Here is a 24,961-nt window from a genome sequence, read left to right as displayed (position 1 = left end):
ATAAAATTTCCTATAATTTAGCTAAAAAATACCTTCCCTAAAATTTTTTCCTAAATTTTACTCATCTTTTAAAAGCCTTTTACGTCTCATTCCATATCCATTCTCTATTCTATTAAAATAATATTTCTTTATTACTTTTTTCTCTCACTTCCATTTACAAATTTAACTACTCAATATTTTTTCTTATGTTTTGAACTATTACTCTAGTGAATATTTTAAATAAAAATTCAATTTTTTTTTAATTTTTTTTTTTTATATTTTCGTAGTTATTTAAATTATTTTTAAAACTATTATTTAAAACTATAACAAATATGAGTATAAGAGAAAGTGTAGACGATTGGAAGAAGAATTAATTTAATTGAAATGAATAAAATATTGATAAAAGTGATTTAAGGAATGAATAAATATTCATTCCTAAATCTTTTCCCTAAAATAGGGATCCGGATGGAGGGAAGTTTTGAGAGCATTTCTTAAATTTTTTCTCAAATTATAGGAAAAAATAGGTTATGAGAAATTCAATGGGAATGCTCGAAGGAGGCTAGTATTTGAGAATATATATATATATATATATATATATATAATGTATTTCATAATCATTAATATTTTCTAAAAGACTAAGTGGAACAACCATAAAGATAAGACCCCTTATATATACTTAAAAATAAAAAAGACCCCTTTATATTTATATATATATATATATATATATATATATCTCCTTATACTTAAAAGCCGCTATAACTATAAACAGTAATAAACAGTAACATATAAACAGTAATGAACAGTAACATAAATAGTGATTTGTGTTTTAAGCTTTTCTTCTTACACCTTACGTGTCCCTCTCTCCATCCGCGTCCCTCCTCACAGCAAAATCATAGTAAAATCATTACAAAAATATCACAAAATCAAAAAATCACCATACAAATCATCACACAAATCACCAAATCAACACATACGTTTCACACAAATCAAGATCTTCGGTTGGAGCTTGGGAAGGAGGGAGAGTCCGTGAGAGAGTGAGAGAGAATGGGCATGCATGACGGGTAGATCGGGGCCATGGGTGGTTGGGGTAGGTCGATGGTGGCCAGAGGAGGCTCATGACGATGGCTAGACACCGTGGGTGGCGGCGCACGAAGGTGGAAGTGGAAGAACCCGTGCGTGAGGGAGGTGGACTTCGTGGGGGCAAACGGTAGGGAGATGGAGGCCGAGCTCGCTAGAGGGGGATGGCCGGTGGGAGGGGAGGCTACCGTGGAGGTGGTGGTGCCGGAGGATGGCACACGGCGGCGCACCAACATCAAGTCCATTCGGGCTGTGCACAGCCGAGAGAGAGGAAGAGAGAGCGTGAGAGAGGGAGACCGGTGTGGGGGGACTCGCCAGAGTGAGGTAGTGCCGGTGGAAGGGGCGGTGAGACTCACCGGCGCACGGCGGCGCCGGGCTGGGCAGAGGAAGAATCAGCTTGGAGAGGGGGCAACGTACCGCGTACGCGTGAGCTGAGGGAGGAGAGAGAGAGAGGGGAGGGAAAAGTGAGGGAGAAGGAAGAGGATCTGGGTATTTAACCCAGTCCCTTCGTCTTTGAGTCTTCAAAACGATCTAACGGTAGAAGATTAAAATATTAATTTAAAAATACGTAAACATTAACTTAATTAAAATACTGAAAAAAAAATTAAAGTAAAATATTATGTAAACTAACACACATGAAGATTTAGATTTGATAAAGTGCAGAAAAATGCTGTGAAAAAAATCAGAAAACAGAACCCAAGAGAACACAACCGTAATTATAGCAAGTCATACAGGGGCATAAATAATTAGAATTGTTAATATAATTTAAATTTCATAATATTCTAAATTAATTAAAATCATTTAAACAAAATAATTTTCTACCATTATAATATTTTTGAAGTTTTCAAAATAGAAGAGACTTACTTTAATGATGAAAAAATGTGAGAATAATATAGAAATAAAAGACTGTATTTTTTTAGTACTCCCTAAGTCATTGAGTAGTATGGTTGAATTCTACAATTCATATATTTTGCTAAAAAAACTATTTCTAGAATATCTAAAATCTTTTAATTTTCATATTACTCATATTATTATAACATTTATATTTGCAATTTTCGTAGGAGTTTTTGTGGCTTTAAATATAGACTACTACTTTGGAGGAATTGACTCAGAATTTTACGATTGGGTTCTTTTTCGTTTCCTAACTATAATGTGTTTTTCTCTATTGATACATATTCTTTTGCACTCCAATAAAATTAATTCAGAAATTTCTATTCTCTGACTAAGACCATGCTTTGGTTTTGCTATTTTTAAATTTCATTTTACCACTTCTCATTTTTTATTTTCTTCGGTTGGATTGCTTCAATTTATATAGTGAAGTACTATCATCATCACATAGATTCTCCGCATCTCTTTTCACTTGTTAGGTGCGGAAACTAAGTTCATAAAAGATTCTCTATATACCACTTATTTTGCTTATGATTACGTATTTTTTTTTTTTAACACAAAGCATGTTTATATTTTACAAAACAACTTCTTTTTCATTCAACCGGGCAAATGTGCCTCGCACAATGTCTAACTACTAGTGTGTGTATATATATATATATATATATATATATATATATATATATATATATATATATTTGGGGACTCTCTCTCTTATGTATCTATTTCTCTTCCACTGTAGATCTTAGAATTTGGACAGAAATTCTAGAGAATTCAAATGAAGACAATAATGCCAAGTGAATTTAATATTATCTATTGTGTGCATTATCAATTTTTGTTATCATTCTCTCGTTATTTTTAATATGATATTAAATATTTTCTATCTGAATTATTTATTATCGATTACTTATCCTCCAATTATTTGATGGAGATAATGAGAGGATGGTAATGAAGATAAATTGGACTTGTTTTCTCAATTATCCCTGTTCTTTATTTCTTTATAGGAATTTTTCAATATGTCTTAGGATCTTGATTAATACGATAGAGTAATGGTAGATATAGTCTTAGGGTATGCAAATTTCGCACACTCTTTTTAAAAAAAAAAAATGAGTCCACCATTAAATTTTCTTTTTTCATGCGAGTCTTGTATTGCAAGATACAGTTTTAGGATGTGCAAATCACCCCTACTCTCTTTGTAAAAAAGTAAAGTCCATTATTAAAAAAGTAATTTTCTCATATAGATATTTATCTACTTTTTTAAAAAGAAGTGCGTAAAACTTGCACAACCTAAAACTGTAAATATCATTTTTCTTTTTATAAACTATCGTGTAAGTAAAACATTGTCATATGGGTGGTGTGGAAAGTGTAGTATCCATGCCAACTTGCAAGTAGAAGTGTTTATACTATCATTGATTGGATTTGTTAAAAAAATAAACTTGCAAGTAGATTTCCTTTTTACTAGGAAATTACTTTAAAAATTTCTCTCTCTCTCTCTCTCTCTCTCTCTCTCTCTCTCTCTCGGCATCCCCACCTAGGGGTGGATAGCGAGGCCTGCACCTCGTTGCCTAGCCCCGTTCGTCCCGCCCTACCCCCGCCTAGGCGGGGCGGGGGATCAGCACTGCAGATGCAGAAGGCAAGCAGGGGATGGAGGGGGCCAGCCCCGCATATATTATATATTATTAATAATATATATATAATTATAAAAAAACTCTGTCACAAAACGTGATATGAATTTTTTTAAAACACCCCAAACCAAAACGACAATGTTTTGGTCTACAAAACGGCATCATTTTGGTCTAGGATGTTAAAAGCCCCCCTCTCTCTCTCTCTCATCTCTGTCGCAGTCCATCCGTTTGTAGTACGCTTATGTCGTCATCATTTGTCTGCATCTCTGTTGCCAAAGGTAAGTCAGCTTAAGCCTTGGATACGAAGCTTTAATTTTTTTTTTTTTTTTTCTTTTTGAGTTATGGAGATTGGAAGAAAGTTGGGATTAAATGGAGGAGTTGAAAGATGAGATTGTATCTTTGTGAACTATGTGCTGTGGAGATTTGATTGTGCATATATTTTGAATCTTTGATGTTGTGATTTGTGTTTCGGGTTGAAATCCTAAATTAGTTTAGGGTTCCAATCCTTTATGGTTTCAATCATTGAATAATATTTTTTTACAATATCAATTAAGTAATCATTAAAGTAAAAATTATTTAATGACTATGTTTCTTTTTTAAGAAAGAGAGACACAAAAATTCAATTTTATTAATAACAGTTTCTTACGATAGAAGAATACTTTTCCAAATAGGATAAAGACTTTAGGATTACATAAATCCGTAAACTAAAACCTTTGCAAAAACTATATATTCTAAGAAACTAGTCTACATAATAATATATCAGCGTTTTGGTAAGTGAAAAATCGAGTAAAAAGAAACATACACTAGCATATCCTAAATTTGCTAAAGTATCAACCAAGCTATTCCCTTATCCTAAATCTGCTTTAGTTCAAGTGCTATGTTGCTACTCTATTTCTAACACACTCACTTCACCTCTATACCCATCTCTCCTACTTTCTTTTTTAGATAGACATGTGCATTAAATTGCTTTTTCTTTTCTTTTCTTTTCTTTTTTTTTAATGTGAATCCTTGGTGTTTATGTTTTCACTTCAGATTTTTTGCTTATTTTGGAGAATGTCTACTCCATCATATTTTAGTGATAGTTATCCTACCCCTATCCCAACACCTAACCCTGCTCCTGAGACTAACCCTACAGACCCTAGTCCTAACCCTACATAGACGGACCTTGCCCTGCCCCCAAGCCCACACAAAGCAAGAAACTTGTTTCCATAATTTGGTCTCACTTTACCAAACTAGAAGGTGGTGACCCCAATAATTTTCAAGTAAAGTATAACCACTATGGTAAACTCTATAGATGTCACTATAAAAAAATCCTATATCACAATTAAATGTCCATATAGACGAAAAATGCAAGAGTCCAATTTTGAGATCCTTATAAGAGAAGAGTCAATCTAGACTAGAGATTGGACTAAAAAAAATGTCGAATGAGAGTAGTGGGGTCAACGTTGAATGTGTATACTAAGTATGATCCTCATGAATGTAGAAGAAAATTAGCTTGTATGGTTATTATGAACGAGCTACCTTTTCAATTTGTGGAGGGGAGAGAGTTCTAAGAATATTCTCATTGCTTGGAACTTAGATTTAATATTCATTCTCTCCACACAATGGCAAAGGATATTGAAAAACACTACAAGAAAGAGAATGATTTGTTTAAGGGCCAATTGCTAAGTCAAGTAGTTTGCCTTACTATCGATACTTGGACATCCGTTCAAAATTATAATTACATGTCTTTGATTGTACATTTCATTGATTGTGATTGAACACTACACAAAAAGATTGTGAAGTTTTGTCAAATTTTTTATTATAAGGGTGAGACGGTTGGGAATTGAAGGCCGCAATAAAAGAATGGGGGTTGGCACGAGTTCTGACGGTTACAGTTGATAATGTCTCGTCTAACGATGTCATATTAGGATATCTTAAGACCTATCTAAGAGAGGCAAATAAGAAAATCTTGGGTGGTGATTGTTTGCATGTTAGATGTGCTACACATATTTTGAATTTAATTGTGATTAGTGGCTTGAAAGATGTTGATAACTCAATTGCATGAGTCAGAATGGCTGTAATATTTATGAGATCTTCACTTGCTAGATTGGAGAAATTCAAGGTTACTGTGAGGAATGCAGGCATAACATCCAAAAAAGGCCTTTGTACTGATGTTCCTACAAGATGAAACTCAACTTTCTTGATGTTGGAGACAGCTCAAGAATATAAGGCAGCTTTTGAATTATTGGGTGATGAAGATATTTAATACGTCAAATATTTTGATGAGCACGGGGGATTAGAAAAGCCTACTGATGATGATTGGGAGGTGGTTGCTATTTTTGTAGATTTTTTGAGACTTTTCTACAAAGTCACATTGAGACTATCTAGTTCTTTGTGCTATACATCCAATAATTTATGTCAACAAATATGTAAGGTGAAAGAAAAATTGAATGAAATGTGTATGGGTGACCATATTAGAATGCAGGAGATTACATTGATGATAAGAGTCAAATATGACAAGTATTAAGGGGATTTGAGTAGGCTAAATATTTTGTTATATGTGGTTGTTGCTCTTGACTGCCAGATCAAGATTGATGGCATGACATATGGTTTTGGACTTACGCACGGGGCCGCATGGGTTCAGCTTATTGGGACAATGGTTAGAGAAACCCTAGATAAATTGTTTGATGAGTTTACCATGATCAAGGATGGTAATGCACTTACACTTACACCTACCCCACCACCTCCTCCAGAAGCAGAGGTGAGGAAAAAGCGTAGGTTGACGTGAGGTGAGAGCCTCTCACAGAACCCTTACTAATCCGTCAATTTACAAAGGTGAAGTCGAAAGTAGACCGATATTTGACAGAAGATCTTCTCTCATATACGGCAAAATTTGATATATTAGCATGGTAAAAGACCAATACCGTGAAATATCTCGTCGTTTGAGAGATAGTCTGTAGTATTTTGGTCATCTCTATTAGTACCATTTCTTCAGAGTCGGCCTTTATTACCGGAGGACGCATATTGGATCTATTCCGAAGTTCTTTGTCTATTACCACTATGGAGGTATTGATTTGCACGCAGAATTGGATCAAATGGACGAAAATTCATGTTTTGGATGTTCTTGACTTTAAGGAGGCCAACAAGGAGGAGGGTGATCATCAGCCTGAATCTGGTAATCGTTGATTTCATTTTATTATTTTGATTTATTTTATTTATATTCATTTCATCGGTATTAATTTCAAATTTAATTGTTATAGAAATACATAAGATGATGTCTACCTCCATTACAGTATGACTTCACCATATTGGACCTTGACCCACCATTGCTATTTGCCATAGGTTTGTACAATTTGTATTGTCCCTTAATTATTTTTTGTATTTATATAATTTTTGGTATCTAATTGTTTTTATAATCTTACTATCATATGCACAGCTCAAATCTCAATCTTACTCCCAAGCTCAAAGACCAAAATTCAAATGATATATTCTCAATATCTCATCTTGATCCTCATCTCATCTTGGTTAGTCAGGTTTTAGTTTCTAATTTTTTCATTTCTATTGGTTCTTTGTAATTTTAATTTTTGTTTCTCGTCTATAATTCTAATTTTCTTCCTATTATAATTAAATTGTTAATATTTCAGATTTTATGATCTCACAACTCACAGCAGACAGCACTAAATTCTAATTAGTCATTCCACCATTGGTCACCCACCCTAAATGTCAAATAGCTCACTTAGTAGTTATTAGTTAGTTCAGTTGTATTTAGTTATTCAATTATTTGTAATGTTGATACAATATCATTTTTATGTTTGTAATTGTTTTCTCTTAATTTGTATTATTGTAATAGGTTAGTTATTATTATTAATTTAGTAGGTAGGAGTAGTACTTCATAGTTCATTTTCTCTTAATTTATATATTATTTTTATTGTTGTAAATTCATTTTTGTTTATATATATATATATATATATATTATATATATATTTGTTAATTTTCCAAAATTTTGAGACCATTTAGGTCATTTATGCTGTTTTTGGGCCATTTTGAACTCAAAAATAGCTTCTAGGTCGATGGCCCATTTGGGGGCGGGGGATGGGGTGTCCGCCCCCACATCCCGATATCTAAACGGGATATCCCACCCCTGCACACCAAGGACAAGTGTCGGGAGTGAAAACCCTACCTCCGGCCATGCAGGGCGGGGGCGGAGAGGGGGCTGCACGATACGGTGCGAGTAGCACCACTGTCCACACTCATCAAAGTCCCATTACCAAACAGTTCAAAAAGAAGCTTCCCGCCAAGCCCAACCGTTTCTGGAAACAGAAGATAACCCTTCCCAGAAACCAAGCCACACCTTCTTGCAACAGAAGATATGGCGGACACCTCCAAGTTCCACACCCACATCGAAATCAAGGCCCCTACACCACCACCACCAACGCTAGCTCCAACTGCAGCATGGCCATTCTCCTCCGAGCTCGTCGAGACAACAACTACTGCTAATTCTACTCTCCAAGATCAGAGGATCCCCTTCTTCAGGTCCCGCTCTCGGCGCCGCATCGGAGAAGATACCTGGGTAATCTCCGTCTTCGTCATCCTCCACATCGTGGCCTTCTTCGCCACCATGTTCGTCAACGACTGTTGGACCAACTCCCACCACGACTGCGCCCTCAAGGTGTTCGGGAGGTTGTCCTTTCAGCCTCTCTCTGAGAATCCCCTGCTTGGGCCTTCCGCTTCCACGTCCGTAAATACAGCTTCTTCTCGTTTTTCTCTTCGGTTGCATTGAGTCTCTTTGATATGTGCTTCTCTAATTGGTTTGGTAGTTTGATTGCTGAGAATATTGGGAGAAAACACACGCGCAATACATAGTAGTTTATTGCTCTGGCCAATTACCGAAAATATTGTCTTGAAAATTCATCTTCTGTTGTTGGATGCTAAAAACTCTTGGGGAAAGAAGAATTTAGTGCTGATTTATAGGTTGATTAGGGTTTTTGGAACCTTTTTCTTGGTGATGTAATCACTCATTCCTCCGTGGTTCTCCAAAAACTTTGAGTTTTAAGTATTTCTCTGTTTGGGGGCTAAGAATAATCGAAAGAAAGATTACGAATGCTTTTAACAGCAACTGTCAATTCTTTTCGCTGATTTTCTTGAAATAGGTTTCCCGAATACTTTATACTACTCACGATTGCGCTTTCTCTCGATTCTATGGCTTTATAATGTTTTAACTGTCTTTCCCAATTAGTTGCCAAGTGAGTTTCAGAAATGGAACCTCTACCAAACAAGTTTTCACCTCATTCATTTAGACGTAGACAGTTGACTGATCCATCCGATTGTGTTGATGATTTGATCAGGATTTGGGAATGGAGGTTTTGATTTCAGATGAGGAGAGTTGGTCAATTTTTTAAAGTATCATGTATATGGCGTTTCAGACTTCAGTTCTTTAGCCAATTTGATACCCTATACTTATTACTTCTAGAGACTAAGTATAAACCGAAGTCTTGCAATGCTATAAATTGGGTGCTCTTCTCTCTTTTGTGCTTTCCACGAATGCTAAATTAGTGGATGCACTGTCACAGGCTAGATGAAATGGGAGCTCTTCGACGGACATTTTCGACACAATATCACCAAATTTGGCGTCTTTTCACATCTCCATGTTTGCATGCTGGAGCCATCCACCTTGTCATCAACATGTGCTGTGTTATCTTCATAGGCGTTCACTTGGAACAAGAGTTTGGATCATGTACCTATTTTCTTCTATTTTGCCTCTATTCTGCATGATCAAATAAGAATACAGCTAGATCTTGAGAAGTTTGTACAGTATGTTTTACCTTCTTGATGTTTTCAATTATATTGGGCAGTAAGGATTGGACTGGTATATATTCTCTCGGCTTTTGTTGGTACCTTGGTGGCTGCAGTTTTTGTCCAAAACAGGCCAGCTGTCAGTTCATCCGGAGCTCTATGTGGATTGCTCGGGCTATGCTCTCTATGCTTATTCGGAACTGGAAAGTTTACACCAATAAGGTCTTTCACCTTCTCTTCTCAGTTCCCTGTTACTAACTCTATACAATTGGTCTGATGAAGTGGTCTAATATTTGCTTTTTTCTCTGATTGCAGTTTGCAGCTCTAGCATTCATTTTTGTTATTTCCACAATCAATTTCATCCTTGGTTTGCTACCTTATGTAGACAATTTCTCAAATGTTGGAGGTTTTATATCTGGGTTCCTTCTTGGATTTGTGCTTTTCTTCAACCCTCAGGTTACAAAAGTGGCTCAAAATAAAGGAGGCTTCTTTGAATATGGTGATAAAGGCTCCGTCAAGTTGAAGTTGAAACAGAAGCTAGAAAGCCCAGTCCTGAGGAGTGTTTCTCTTCTTCTTTTTGGTCTTATGTGAGTTTCTTCTTTTCTTTGCATGGCTGTCTTCCATTGCTACTTGTTTTTCATTTGAGGCCTTATGTGAGATCTTATAAGAGGATTTTCTTCCAAATGCAGACTTGCTGGATGTCTTCTAGCAGTTCTTCTAGGTGTTAACATGAACCAGCATTGCAGATGGTGTCAATATGTTGACTGTGTTCCTGTCAAATGGTGGAGCTGCAAAGACAAGGGAACTTATTGTGAGGTATATATTTTCTTTTAGCATGTTTTTTCTTTTATATATCTCCACAACCCACATACCTTGAGATTGAACCCGTTACTTCACTCCTCATCCCTGATTTTAGCAATGTGTTTGATTGTAATGTTGAAAGTAACCATGTAAATGAAAAGAATAAGTAAAGAATCAGGATAAAAAATACGATTTGGAGAAGCCTGAAAGCATTTCCTCTATTGCGGTTGAAATGACCCCCTCTTCCAAATAGGAAAGAAAAAAGGCAAAGAAAAAAAAAAAGACAGGAAAGAAACGAACAGAATAACACTAAGGGATGTTTGTGGTGGTGACTAGTGTGGTATATGCCTTTCTTCGGTCTGAACAAAAGGAGTGAAACCAATACTTCATACTGAATGTATATCCACGTGTATTACTACCATTTTCTATTTTTATAACATTTCTACCATATACCGCAATTTCTTTTCTCATGACGGCTAATTATTTCACTTTGAGAGAGAAGGTTTCTTTTGACACTTTCTTGCAGCACTTAAGATCATATTCATCTGTATCTTTGTATAAAATATATATTTAAGAATATCTAACTTGAAAACTTTTCTTATGTATGAAATATACTTTTCTTTCAAAATTCACCAAAAATGGACTATGGTATGTTTTGATATAGCTTTTAGACTCTACAGTTTGATACTCAGCATGTTATATCATAATTTATAAACCATAATTTGACACTCCATGCTAAACTAGTTATTGTTAAATGCAGACCATGGTGAACGATGCACAGTTGACATTGACCTGCATGAGTAATGGAAACTTCAGGGTTTTCCCTTTCACTAACATTTCGCAATCAAGGTTGAATGATTTGTGCAGTTTGCTATGCTCATAAAAACTAATGAGCTTTGTTGTTGTTGTCTTGTTGTTTTGGTTAATTGGTAGGACTAAACAAACTTCTATGTACATACCATACTATATCTGGTACTTGTTACATGCAAGACCATGTTAAGCAATCCGTAGTAATGGCAACTTCATGGTTTCTCCCTTTCAACAAACATTTGTGTGCAATCTGTGACATTATACGCATGAAAACTTGTGAGATGAAAAAGAAGTGAGACTTGAGAGCTTGCTTGTGTGTCCTTGAGCTCAACTGATGAGATCAACCAAAAAGAGTGTCCTTTGTTATGCCACTTTCACTATATACAAAGTTAAAGAAAAAAATGAGGATAGTGATAGTTACACCATTCAATCTCTACTCGAGCAACATAGCTTTCAAAGTTTTCAAACCAATTTCACCATGGCAAGTTGCTGCCTCAATTGGAGGACTGAGAAACCAGTAAACATTGAGTAATTGAGGTGAAGTTGAGAATGATAGTTTCTTTTTAAGCAGAGTTGAGCGTTCAAAATACATAATCTTATGTAACTAAACAGCAAATTAAGCAGCCAAACAAGTAACTTTCCAACCATTATCGGACATATGTAAACCTTTTTGGTTCCATAAGGCACTAAACGATTATCAAAATATCTCAAAAATTTGAAAAGTGTCCCCAAACCACCACTTTTTGGTTAGCAATTCATCACTTTAAGTTTATTTTAGTTTGTTAAAAAACAAAAGCCCACTTTCTTTAGTGTTTTTTCAGAACTCAGACCGCCCATAAGCCTACAGTGGACAGTCATCTGAGTTGGGCTCGAGTCCCATGTCATACTGGTCCACCTAAACCTAATGTTTTCTGGCTTTCTTCCCCCATTTCAGGAGAGACACCGCAAAAAAGTATCAAGATTCATACTGTTTTTAGTCTTAATTTATTTATATATATATATATATATATATATATATATATTCTTTTTAGATTTTTTTTTAAAGAAAGTACTTTCCAAAATTTTGAAAAAAAAAATGCTTATTTGATAATCTTACAAACATTCATGCATGGACTTTTACAGGAAATAAATATATTAAAATTTCTTAAAAGTCGGGTCCATGGAACTTTTTTGTTAATGACCATATCATTCAAATCAAATAGCAATTGAGCTAACAGCGTTCATCATACCTCGACTTATTTTGATTATCTAGCCCTACTTTATTTTTTCTCTTTTGTTTTGTTCTTTATGGGTTGTAAAAATGAAATATAAAGTATAAAGTTTATAATTCCAATCAATCCACTGCAGAGGTATCTAGACTTTCCAATTTTTTTTCTCAAATATTTTCTATAACTTAGAGAAAAATCGACATAGTATGTAAATCTTATGTATTTAATGTTAGGTCTACTATATTTACATAAATTTTGATATTGTCGTAAGAAAAGTATTACAGTTACAAATTAATATGATTTCACGTGATACGTTAAATCTATTTTATAATAAATTTAAATTTATAATTTAATATACTACATCAAACTAATTAATCTAAAAATTAAATTAAATAATTGTCTTGTAATAAATTCCAATCCATCAACAATATTAGAGTACAGTACTTACAGCGTACAGGAAGAGAACAATGGACATTCTAATAAGCCATCAATATCTTTTTTTTTCTTTTGGTTTGATTCTTTTATTTTTATGGTTTTGGGTTAGAGTTGCGCGCAGACACGATTGATTGCCGCAGAGCTTGGCCTACAGCACTAAGTACAGTGGCCGCCCTTCGAATCGCAGGACCATCCATCGCTCATACTGGGTTTAAATGAGTACACGTTTAAGTACAATGTATTCAAAACTTCCGCAAAAGCATTTTCATGTGGTCCAACTCCTTTCTCCTTTTCAAAAATATTTATTCACAACATATTCCATAATATATATTGTAAAATATTGATATTTAGATAAAATAATATTATTTTTACAAGTTAGTTTATAAAAATAACCTTATTTTTAAAATATTATTATGTAAAATATTGTAAAAAATTATATGCATTTACCATTTTTCTTTACGAGTAATGAAAAATGATGAGTGTTTATCGCCCACAAAACCTTTGTACTTCAATATTCTCAATGCTCGGTACTAAGTATCCATCAGTCAAATAACAATATTAGATATAGTCAAAGATTATGTAAATATCATGTATTAATTTTAAAAAATATTAAAATTTATGATTCATAAATTAATTTTTTTATATGAATCTCATATTTACTCACTTTTTTTTTAAAAAAGTATACAGTGTTTACATATTTTATAACTGTAAATATTATTTATCATCTATCAAACTAACTCTTTTGATACTATGGCTAGTGATCCTTTTTATTGTCTATTTTTTAATAATGTTGTTTTTTTATCTTAAACTTATATACGTATTTTTAAAGTATTTTTAACTCTTTTGATACTATGCTTAATGATCCTAACTAACAACAGTAACTGCACTGAGAAAAAGAGGAAGGTGTCTGATCTGAATGAGAACTGCGCCTTCTTTTATTTTTGGGCTGCTGCTAGCTTTTGAAAGTAGAAACATGAAAGACTGCTGCTTTTGCACATACTTTCTGGGCAAAGCTGCAACTTCAGATCAAACTTCGGCAAGTCTTAAATGGCATCTATAGCTAAAAAACCCAGAGGAAATTGCTGGACCATCGTACTTTCGACTGCCTGAAACCATAAATAGCCAACACATTGTTAACCGCTGTATTATTATATATGCGGCAGCTTTTTTAATTTGTTGTCTTATCAATGCATGTTTCTATTATTATTCCTTTTTTTTTATGTGCATAAAAAATAAACAAACAAATATTTTTATAATTGTTTACATAATTATATTTCAAATGAATGATATTAAATCTTATTATTTTACAAAAAAAATGCCATTTTAAAAACATTATATCTATTACTATATATAAATATAGAGTCATATAATTCTGACATGACATTTTGCTCATAAAATAAGTATTCTACCTATTAAATTTGAAGTGTTATGTTTATGAGCGATAAATATTTTAAAAGTAATGTTTCATTATGAATCATTGTAATTTTTAATTTCATTTCTTTTCTTATATATAAAGATATAAATCGATTCAAAACTCTACTCAAAAGTACAAAGATATTGTTTTGTGACATTCTACTCATAAAAGTAGGCATTTTATCCATTAAACTTAAAGTGTTATGTTTATGGAACGATAATCTTTTTAAAAACAATGTTTTATTATGAACTGTTGTAACTTTTATATTGTTTCGTCAAATAAACCGGCCTATAAACCGTTTCAAATTTCTCCACTATAAAATCCGGTCTCTTTCTAAATCTCTCTCACTCTTACACAACATACACAACAATATGCGCATTACACGGATTATAAGCTTGTAAAGAATATTTATACGTCGATCCTTACTCATGCTCAAAATTCAAAAGAAGAGCTAGGATCTCAGGCATCCCTTATCCCTAGCTACCAAGATGACTTTGAAAATGGACATAAAGTTGATTACCTAGTTTTTTTTAGCATTATTTTTCAAAAAGATTTTATGCATTAGTCACTATTCACTCTCACACTCTACACCTATAATTTTTTCATATGGTGTCATGGAGGTATTTTTCATAGGATACGATATATTTTTCATAGGATGTGGGGTAGTGAATAGTGGCTGATGATAAGAATTTTTCTTTCTAAAAAATAAGACTCGAACAAAATAATTAATGAACATTGTTCTTAAGCTAAAGTCCTACCACTACAATGTTTTTTCGTGGACGAAATTTGTCACAAAATTTTTCATGCGGCCAGAAAGATGATTATTTATTTTTCTCGCAAAAAAATTGTTACGAAAATTATCCTTTTGGGATGAAAAATTTAGTTTAAAAGAATTATGTTGTAGTGATAATATATTATACATATATATAGGCTATTAATTAATTAGCTTAGACATTTAATTAGTTTTAAAAAAAATTGAGATGATATATTATAATTTGGTAAAAACCTGATGCATGGTCATCATAGAGCGTAGAGGATCGGTACGTTTTGAGTTGCAAAATGATCAGATGACGAGGGAGATGATGTAGGCGCACTAATAATTAGAGCACAGGATCATCGAGTTGCATGCTTGGGGGCAAGGCTGGTTGATGCATGGTCAGGATCAAAGAACGTACGTGTCATTTGTCAAATTCATGTATTTCCTATCGATCTATATACGCATGCATGATCGATCTCCAGATTCTCCACCTGCATTTGATCAGACACCAACCATTAATTTTGTAACATTCAATGTTCCTGGCCACTAACGTCGAACATCAACATGCATGCATGCATGGTGCTGAGGTTATAGTACTGCCCTAAACACCAACTTTTCTCTTCTTTTCTTTGCCTTTTCCTCCTTGCAAACAGTCATTTTTCTTCAAAAAAAATGAGAAAAAAAAAAAAAAACCCAGGCTTTCAAAGGAAAACTCCAGAATCAAATATTTCCCAGTTGAAGGTTTTGAGAAATTGGGACAATAGCCTCGTGTCTTAAGTTTTATTGTGAATAAGAACATGAGAATTCTAAGATTGTTGTAAGGAAAGAAAGTAGCCGGATCAAGGCATGCATGCAAGCTTAAGAAAGCCATGCATGCATTTCCCCAAGATTTTTGTTAATATTGTTTGTTGTAAAGGGCCGATCGATGGTCGATCGATAGCAAAATCGACTAGCTAGGCACAATTAACCATCCGTACGTACGTGGTGGAGCTAGAGAGAGAGAGAGAGAGAGATAGATGGTGTCAAGGGTTTTGTGCATGTGTCCATGGGTTACAAAGAAATATACAAAAAATTAAAAATGTATATAGCATTACTTTTAGAAAAAGATGATGTTGTGAGATGATGATTGAAAAGGGGTCATGACTAGATTTAGGTGGGTGATGAGCGGTGGTACGTAGATCATGCACAATATGCGCTGACATCATGTAGTACGTGGCTTAATTGAGATGTGCATAAGAAAGCTATTAATTAAAAAAAATAAAAAGAAAAGACAACGAACTGGTAAAGGAGAAAAGAAAGACTAGAGAAAAACAAAAAAAAAATGAGAGAAGGAGAGGAGATGATCAGGAGGGATAAGAATTTCTTGTAAATTTCTCATAATATTTAACGTTGAAACTCATGTTACCATGGAAAGAGAATCTAATTACAATATTAAAATAGTTGAGATGAGATATTAAAAGTTGAAAATTGAATAAAATATTGTTAGAATATTATTTTTTAATATTATTTTTTATTTTAAAATTTTAAAAAATTAAAATATTTATTATATTTTGTGTGAGAGTTTGAAATAATTATAATAATAAAATAATATGAGTTGAGAAACTTTATCAATAAATAAAAAATTAAAAATTAAAAAAAAAAAAAAAAAAAAAAAAAAAAAAAAAAACCTAAGAAATAACATTTTATGACTCTCTGATCATCTTAATCATAAAGAATTAATGTGGAGAATGTATGCATGGGATTAGATCAGGAGCGTAGAAAAGGGAAGCTGAAAAAGAAAGAAGGAAGGAAGGGAACAGAAGATAGATCAGTAAATAAAGATCAAAATCATAATCATGAAAAAGGGAATTGTAAGGATCCCTTTAGACATCCATCATTTCAGCATCTAAAAGCCTAAGCTAGCTAGCTACAAAGCAATAGCTAGCCAAGCCAGCCTGATGATCTTACGCTTTTTTCATGCATTTACCATAAATGTTTAATTAGATGGTTTTGCAAAATTCATGTGAAGGTAGGAAGGAAGGAAGGTGCCCGGCCACTCTTTTAACTCTAGCCCTAGGCCGGGAGGAGAAAAAGGTGACAGTGGGAATTAAGAAGGAATCCAGAAGTACTAGGTATTGCCTAGCTAGCTAGCTGATCGACCTAAAAAGCCAAACCAGTTCCTTTGCCTTTCTCCATCAATTCTTAGTCAAACAAAGGTTAATGGGATGATTATTGAGCATATATAGACCCTATCTATCTATATATATATATATATATATATATATATATATATATTTCATTGGTTGACCCTTCCTTCACTCTCTCTCTCTCTTATCTCTCAGTGTACTTTTTGATTTGGTGGACTGACTGAAAAATATATATATTTTTTCCAATCTTTTAACATCTCATGATTTAATTTATAAGATATCTTTCTATATCAATTATTTCTAGCTTCAATAAGAAGGTGTATAAAATAAAAATAATGCATTTCAAATGAGTTGATTATGCTTAATTACCACCACTTAAATTAAATAGAGAAAAAGATGTTTTTATTTTGCATGGTTTTCTTATATTTTATTTATTAATGGACCACATGAATTGTAACTTAGCCACGGAATTAAACACATATTTCTTAAATTTTAATTAAATAAAAAGATTATTCTCTGTAAATTCATGAATCATGAATAAGAAATGAAAAGATGTTGATAGATGTTTGTGATGCACTTGACATATATATATATATATATATATATATATATATATATATAAATAGTATCCATGAGAATTTTATATGATCCATTAAATTAATAGAAAATTGGCCTTTATGATCAATAATATAAGATGATGAGGGATTCCTTTAATCATATAGAAAGTCGATCTTCAACCATCTAAAAGAAACTAATTTGGTGTATAGTAATCAAGTAAAATAAGCAATAGTATGACCCTCCACAAACTTTATACCAACTGAACATATCATTTAAATGAATATAATGATCATGATCATTAAAAAAAAGTGATTAATTCTTTTTTTATATATAATTAACCCATTCTCTGACTGCACATATATATATATATATAGCTGGTTGCTTGATTTTTATTTTCTTTTCACTTAGAATATAGATAATTAAATTAATGTGCCTGTCCAGAATCTAAGACTAATTAGGAGGCCCAGATCAAAAAGGACAAAAAAAAAAAAAAAAAAAAACCTGCTTTAGAAGTTTTAGATTATGATTAATCTACAGTTGTTTAGTTTATTGCTCGACACTTGTCCTAGAATGCATAGGTACGTTAACACTTTTACCAAACTTTAATTTTCTCTCCTTTTTTCCTTGTCTCCAAACAGGAACTTGACTTAATTGCCTGTGTCTGTGAGAAGTGGAGCATCTTAATTCCTCTGATAAAGACATACATGAATCATGGCCGTGTTCAACTATTTAATTGCAACCAATTTAGACTTTTATTTTTCTCAGTTTGAATGATTCCTGTAAATTCTAGGTGTAGTCTACGTACGTATGACATGATTCTAATTTCCATATTTAAATAATATACATGAAAAAAAAATCAATAAATACCAATATTCCAACTAATCTATAACATATGTAATAATTTTTGAAGCTGAAACTTTGCTCCATTTGATAATTTAAGTTTTAAAATAGTTTGAAAGGTTACTTGATCAATAATTATTATACAATTTTAAATTTTAAAGGTAATAAAAAAATATTATGTAGCTCTTTGTCTTTTTTTTATTATTATTTGTATTTATCTTGGTGATAAAAAATGATCGAGTCTAGATTACTCGACAGTTAGCAATGCATTGTGCGGAGGCCAGGCGTGATTAGATTACTCGAAAGTGGTCATGATCATTGTTATTTAATTGATTTATATATGAATAATGTTGAGATATGCAAATCTCGTACACTCTCTTTAAAAAAAATGAGTGTGCGAGATTTACACGCTCTAAAACTACAAATATATATATATTCAATTGATAAAGAATGTCATATCAATTTAACTATTTAAGGTTTGATGGTCTGAATAAAAGTGTTTTAATTCCGATTTGAACCAATTCACTGGCAATTTAAAGTTTGTACGTAAAATTAATGCAAAGGTGGAGTGCTGATCCCATTCTCTATGATCATCAGCTAGAACCTGAGATTGGGTTGAGATAGTGTATGCATGGCATGCCCGGCCCCCATTTATCGTGCATTTTCGAATTAAGACCGAATCCCTTTTTATCTTTATCATCAAACATCAACACGATCGAAGAATGAAAAGAAGTGTCAGTGGTCCCTGAAACACCCCAATTTATTTCTGAATTAATAGCATAAGCAACTTGTCAAGTTTAGGCATATGATCACAACCCTAACTCATTGCATACATATATCATTTTTAAGTCAGTGTGTAGAATATATCTAGTAATTTTATTTAAAAGATAGATTTTAAAATTTAAATCTTACAAATCAAATCTTACCATTTAAGTGATCATGTGAATAGTATTGTACTCTATACACAGACTTGATAATAGAATAACTCATATATATTGCTTTTTTTCTTTTTCCTTTCCCGAATGCTTCCTTATCCTTTCTTCCTTTTCTTCTATTCTCCTAATCTCAATTTGATTTTCAATGTAAACAATGATTCCTTTATATCATTTTCAATTATTTGGAGGCTCTGGACCACCCAGTTGTATACATCTAAGAGTACCAATATATTTAAGGAGAAAATGAAACATTCTCCTCCAAAGACTTCATATACAGGCCGGTGGTAATAACATGATGGATGGATGGATGAAAGTGATGTTGCCAGCCAAATCTTAGCCGTCCAATTCTTTTAATCCCATACCACCATTGGACCCACATGAGGGACGCCATTTTTTTGTGTACACTCGTGATTTTTCACTTTTCACTGTAACCCTTTTGAGCTTTGTTTCTTTGTGTAATGTAAAACCTTCAGCACCCGACATACCACAAACCAGATAATAGAATACTAGATAACTATCCCAATTTAACAGGCAAAATCTAGCTTCTAAACAAGTTGATTTATTGAAAAATTCTACTCATCATTTCTATACCATACACTAGACATGATTTTTCTAATTTATTTGTTAGTAGGGGTGAAACTTTTTTTGTCCTGACCGGATTGGACTGAATTCACCCCTACTTGGTCTCAATCCATGGTATCTCTAAAATTCAATTTTTGGTCCGGTTATGGGGTGTGGTGTTTTTGGACTAAACCAGACCTAAACCGTCCGAATCACTTACATATAAATTTTTTTAAATATTTTATATATATAATATATTATTTATATAGTAGTTATATAAGTTAATTGTATAATTTTCTCTAATCTATCACTATTAACCATATAAAATGTAAATTAATATATGCTATCAATTTACTAATATATCATACGATAAATCATATAATAATTAATATATGTTACTATACGTAGATACATACTCTACTAAAGTACTAAGTTAGTCATAAATATAATTATAATTAATTATTTTTTTAATGAGTTAGTTATATAATCTACATTAAAGAGCTCACTTAATTTTGATTTTACTAATTTAATTAATTTTTTGTATTAATTTATCTACCAAAAAAAAGAAGAGAGAAAAAGATATTCTTAGCTCATATGGACCGAATTGGACTAATTGGACCGATAACTAATGATCCGGTCCTATCCTTAGGGATAATCAATCCAAAAAAAGGATGGACCAAAATCTCCGGTCCGGACGGACCGATTACATACCTATTTGTTAGAAAGTTTAGGAGGAATCTTGCTTGGGTTGAAATTGGACCTGTTAGATGTGGGACACGTCTCTCGTGTGATGTTATGAGATAAGTGTCCACCTTCGGTTCCAAACCATGCAAGATAGGAAGTAGCTAGTTCATATTTTTAGAACAAGAATAAAGAAATCCTGCTCAAGTGCTAGCTGAGTTGTATTGTTGTCCTTTGCCAATCAATTCAAATGCAATGGTGGTGTTTGATAGGTGTATAATTCAATTGCAATTAACAAACAAACAAACAAACAAACAAACAAGCCAAGAAAAATAAACCAACAAACAAACAAAACATCTTTAATAAATTAAAAAAAAAAAATAAACAGTGAGAGAAAGGAAAACATCTTTAATATATACTGTGTGCCATTTGGAAAACATTGGATGGAAAGACTGGTTCTTCAAAGCTTAATATTGACAATAGTTGGCATCAATTATTTGGTAATGACATGTCATTGTTATGTATTATCTTAACCAGTCATCTTAGGATATTTATAAAAGATTGATCACTACCTATCACATGAAATAAATTTGAACTGTTCCCAGATTCCTTTTTTTTTTTTCTTTTTTTACTTGGTATTAAGATTGAGATAGAGACTTTGTACAAAATCTAAGTCAATGATCAATTAAATTGAACCATAATCCAATGCGACAAGGATACCATCCATTTCAAGTGAAATGGTCGAAATGGATTGTATCTATTTATAAGTGAAATGATTAAAATACGCTATGTTTTACACTAATTAAATAAATACTATCTATTTCAAGTGAAATCAGGATACTTTTATTACAATCTAAACTCATCATTCATAGGTCCAATCTCAAATAAACTAAAAAAGATTTTCATTTTTTCTTAAGGAAGACAAGAGTGATTGAATATGCAAATGCAATCAACCTATCTGATATGCACTGAATAGTCACAAGATCGCTGAGATCGATAGAAGAATTGGAGTTTAAATTTAAAAATCAATGTGATAATTTCAAACTTGTTTCTTTTAAATGTAATTTGAAAATCAAGTTTAGAAACTAGTCCAAATCTAATATTATTATATTATATGAGCTCTCCAACATGATTTTAATAGGTTCTAAAGAGATTATTGAACAAGAGAAGGTCGCCACTTACACAAATTGCTAAAAAGATTATAAGATATGGGAAGGAACAGTGGGGCATACCCATATTAGTTGGAGAATGGGCTACCTTATAATATGGTGGTGGGGGGTGGTACTGTGTAAAGCAATGAGGGTGCCCATATCAATGCCCTAAAATAATGGTACTTGGCTCTTTCTTCACTTTCCCAACGAAATCTTAAAAGACCAACATGCTCTTAAGATGTCCCATTCTCCGAAAACCCACGAGCACCCGACTAAAGTTTAAAAAACAAAGAGTAAATTGTTGCATTAACACCAAGCCATTAGCAATTTAAGATTTGATGGTCCCCCTCCAACAACCCTAGCCATATAAAAAGTACTCTTATAAATAACAAGAAATTCACAATAAATAGAAAAGACTTCTAATATAATTCTTTCGTTATGTTTCGTACACAATAGTCTACACCCTTTTATTAGGTATCTATCCCGACCGATTCGAAGAATAATATCAAAGGGGAGAAAATTTTATATTTATTGTTAAGAGAATGAAGGAAGACAATATTAACACCTTGAATCATTGCATTGCCGTCCAAATAACTAAATCCAATCGAACATTGCAAACCCATTTGACAAATGAACCATATATACTCGATCGGGACACTAATCTCAGCCGCTCTATAAGAATGGCAAAGGGACGGCCGGGATAAAATTATATACAACTAGTTGGGTTGAGTCGTATTCAATGCACAGGGCTAAAAAGGCATGACGATCAAATCCAATTAGTCCTAGAAAAGAGTGATAAAATCGTGAAAATGTGGCCTAAAAAGACTGATAATGCATAGTACAAGGTTACAAAACACATATACAAGGAACCTCATCATTCCAAATCCTCCCCTTTTTGAAAAAATCAATAAACCAAGACATATCTAGGAGAAACAAAACCACAAATTTCAATAGAATGGAGGGGAAGTAAAGGAGCAAAGTCAGTTGCTCGAGGAAGAAAAAGAGGGAAGAAGAAGCCAAAATGCACTCAAATCAAAAGCATTAGTCGTAAATCTAATTGGGAAGAATAAGAAGGTATTGGTCTCAGAAGCATAACCCCAGTCAATCCGGTCAAACTTTTTGTAACCCCATAACATAACCTCAATCTAGCATCATATATAGAACTTTGCCAAATATATTAATAGCATGCCACTTGCCTCTCTCTCTCTCTTTCTCTCTCTCTCTCTCTCTCCCCCTCTGTACTTCAAATGGGTGGAGACAAAGGAAGGAATTGGAAGGGGAGGTCATGGTCTTGGCTCATGGTCATGGTCTTACTCGGTGTCTGATCTTCTTCTCCTCTGAACTAAAATTTTCATCCTTCTTTTTTTATAAGAAAAATCTGAGGCTTTATTTATGTGTGTGTGTGTGTGTTTATTTTTCCTTTTTCTTTCTGCCCATTAAATAATGAAAATGGCATATTACCAATCATCCATTCCCCTCTATAGGAAACACCCATCATTGCTCCCAACAATCCTTTTCAACCTTAGAAACCTGAGCTGCTTCTTCTAAGATATTCCCTCCCTCCCAATTCTTTCTATTCCTTCTCCTACTGCCTTATGCTTTCCATTCACAATTTATATACCTCTCTTTGTAACCTTTTTTATTCCTCCCTTCCCTTCCTCTCTCACTTCTACCATCCCCTCCCCCCTTTTTTTTCCCTTTTTTCGTCTTTCCCCACCACAAAATGGATCCTTCTTCTACCAACTCTGTCAATGGGTTCTACTCCTTCCTCACGCGTGGGATCGATGATCTCGAGCGCGTCTACCTCTCCAACAATTTCATGTCGATCCAATTCCTTCAAAGGGTACTTTCACTTCTCCGATCCTTCCACTCCCAGCTGACACTCCTCGTCCAGAAGCTCCATTTGCCTGGGGGTGAGAAGTGGCTCGATGAGTACATGGACGAGAGCTCCAAGCTCTGGGAAGTCTGCCATGTCCTCAAGTCTGGCATATCCGGTATGGAAAACTACTACTCTGCCGGCCTCAACATAACTTCTTCCCTCGACAATCATCGTCATCTAAGCCCACAACTTACTCGCCAGGTCCATCACAAAATCACCAATCTTTTCAATTTATTTGGGTAGGATTGTTTAGAAAAAGAAGGAATTTTCATTTTTCTTTGATCGGATTCTTCAAACAGGTCATTCGCACGATCTCTGGGTGCCGCAGAGAAGCTCTGGGATTGGAGGAAGAGAACAGAGCCTTAATGGAAACAAGAATCCAACCGCTGTCGTTGCGGTTCGACGAGAAGGTCTCCATCGAGTCGAAGCTAAACGGGTTCAACGGTTTCAGGGGAGTTCTCTACGCAATGAGGAACGTGAGCTCGCTGCTGCTCATGATCTTGCTGTGCGGATTGGTGTACTGCTGGCCCGAGTCGAATTCTCTCCGGGGAGGATACGAGGGGTGCTTGTGCTTCGGATCGGGGTTCATGATATCGACGGCGAGGCTGCAACAGAGGGTAGCGGCGGAGATCAACCAGATGGGCGGGAGGCCTGGGATTCTGCTGTACGAGTTCCGGAGATCGAAGGTGGCGATGGAGGAGCTGAGAGGGGAATTGGAGAGGAGGGGCGGTTCGTCGTCGCAGTCACAGGTGGTGGAATCGGAAACAGAGGTTGGAATTAGGGAGAGAGTGGAGAATTTGAGAGGGTGTTTTGGGGCGTTGAGATCTGGTGCTGACAACATTGTTGGGCAGCTTGATGATTTCTTTGATGAAATTGTTGAAGGCAGGAAGAAGCTTTTGGACTTTTGCAGTCTTAGGTAGAGTCAGGGGGAGAGTTTCTGTAGAAAACTCAAAAAATGTGGATGAATGGGTTGGTTGTATGGAAGTTGGAAATTGCAAAATACCACTCTTACTTACTGTGGGTGTTTTTTTTCTTTTCTTTTTTCATCACATTAGTTAATTAGGATCGATTTCATTTATCATTATAATTTTATTAAATTTTTATACAAAATATAATAAATAATTTAATATTTTTAAATTTCATTTTAATTTTTTTAAATATCAAAATAATAATAATATTTTAACAATATTTTGTTCAATTTTTATCTTTTATATGAAACCATCATCTCATTTCTAAATCCAAACCAGTCCATCAATTAACTATTTAAATTATAAAAAATTATTAAAAATTAATAAATTAATTAATATAACTGAGAAATCCATCTATAATATATTTATATATATTACAAATAGAAGAAGCAAAGCTGTCGTTGGGAGAGGACGGGTTGTTGTCCCTTTGCCTTTTAAAGCCTTTCTCTCCTCTCCCTCTTTTTGTTTATTCTTCTTCTAATATTATTATTTGTTT

General features: G+C 33.7%; 2 protein-coding genes across 2 annotated transcripts; both read left to right on the top strand.

Moving 5' to 3' along the window:
• The first annotated feature begins 7,716 nt into the window (after window positions 1–7,716).
• LOC121256696 (RHOMBOID-like protein 8) lies at window positions 7,717–11,187 on the top strand. Its single transcript, XM_041157566.1, is given in 7 exon segments — window positions 7,717–8,282; window positions 9,119–9,282; window positions 9,401–9,514; window positions 9,517–9,563; window positions 9,657–9,928; window positions 10,031–10,157; window positions 10,903–11,187. Coding segments are annotated over 7 exon segments (1,212 nt in total). The 5' UTR covers window positions 7,717–7,917; the 3' UTR covers window positions 11,026–11,187.
• An 11,647-nt stretch (window positions 11,188–22,834) lies between these two features.
• Window positions 22,835–24,512, top strand: LOC121256695. The gene is made up of 2 exons (XM_041157565.1): window positions 22,835–23,698; window positions 23,797–24,512. Exons 1-2 carry the CDS (start codon window positions 23,342–23,344, stop codon window positions 24,415–24,417), a joined length of 978 nt encoding a protein of 325 aa, XP_041013499.1. The 5' UTR covers window positions 22,835–23,341; the 3' UTR covers window positions 24,418–24,512.
• The last annotated feature ends 449 nt before the right edge of the window (window positions 24,513–24,961 follow it).

The sequence above is a fragment of the Juglans microcarpa x Juglans regia genome, chromosome 3D (genome assembly GCF_004785595.1).
Source record: "Juglans microcarpa x Juglans regia isolate MS1-56 chromosome 3D, Jm3101_v1.0, whole genome shotgun sequence".
In the NCBI taxonomy this organism is placed as follows: Eukaryota; Viridiplantae; Streptophyta; class Magnoliopsida; order Fagales; family Juglandaceae; genus Juglans; species Juglans microcarpa x Juglans regia.
The sequence above is the reverse complement of the archived record's forward strand: the minus strand, read 5'-3'. Positions and strand labels throughout refer to the sequence as shown.

What these genes read in the sequence shown, in the direction of transcription:
- LOC121256695 (XM_041157565.1), top strand. Translation starts at nt 23,342, where the DNA reads ATGGATCCTTCTTCTACCAACTCTGTCAATGGGTTCTACTCCTTCCTC. An exon ending in GCCCACAACTTACTCGCCAG is followed by an intron (nt 23,699 to 23,796) that starts GTCCATCACAAA and finishes TTCTTCAAACAG; the next exon opens with GTCATTCGCACGATCTCTGG.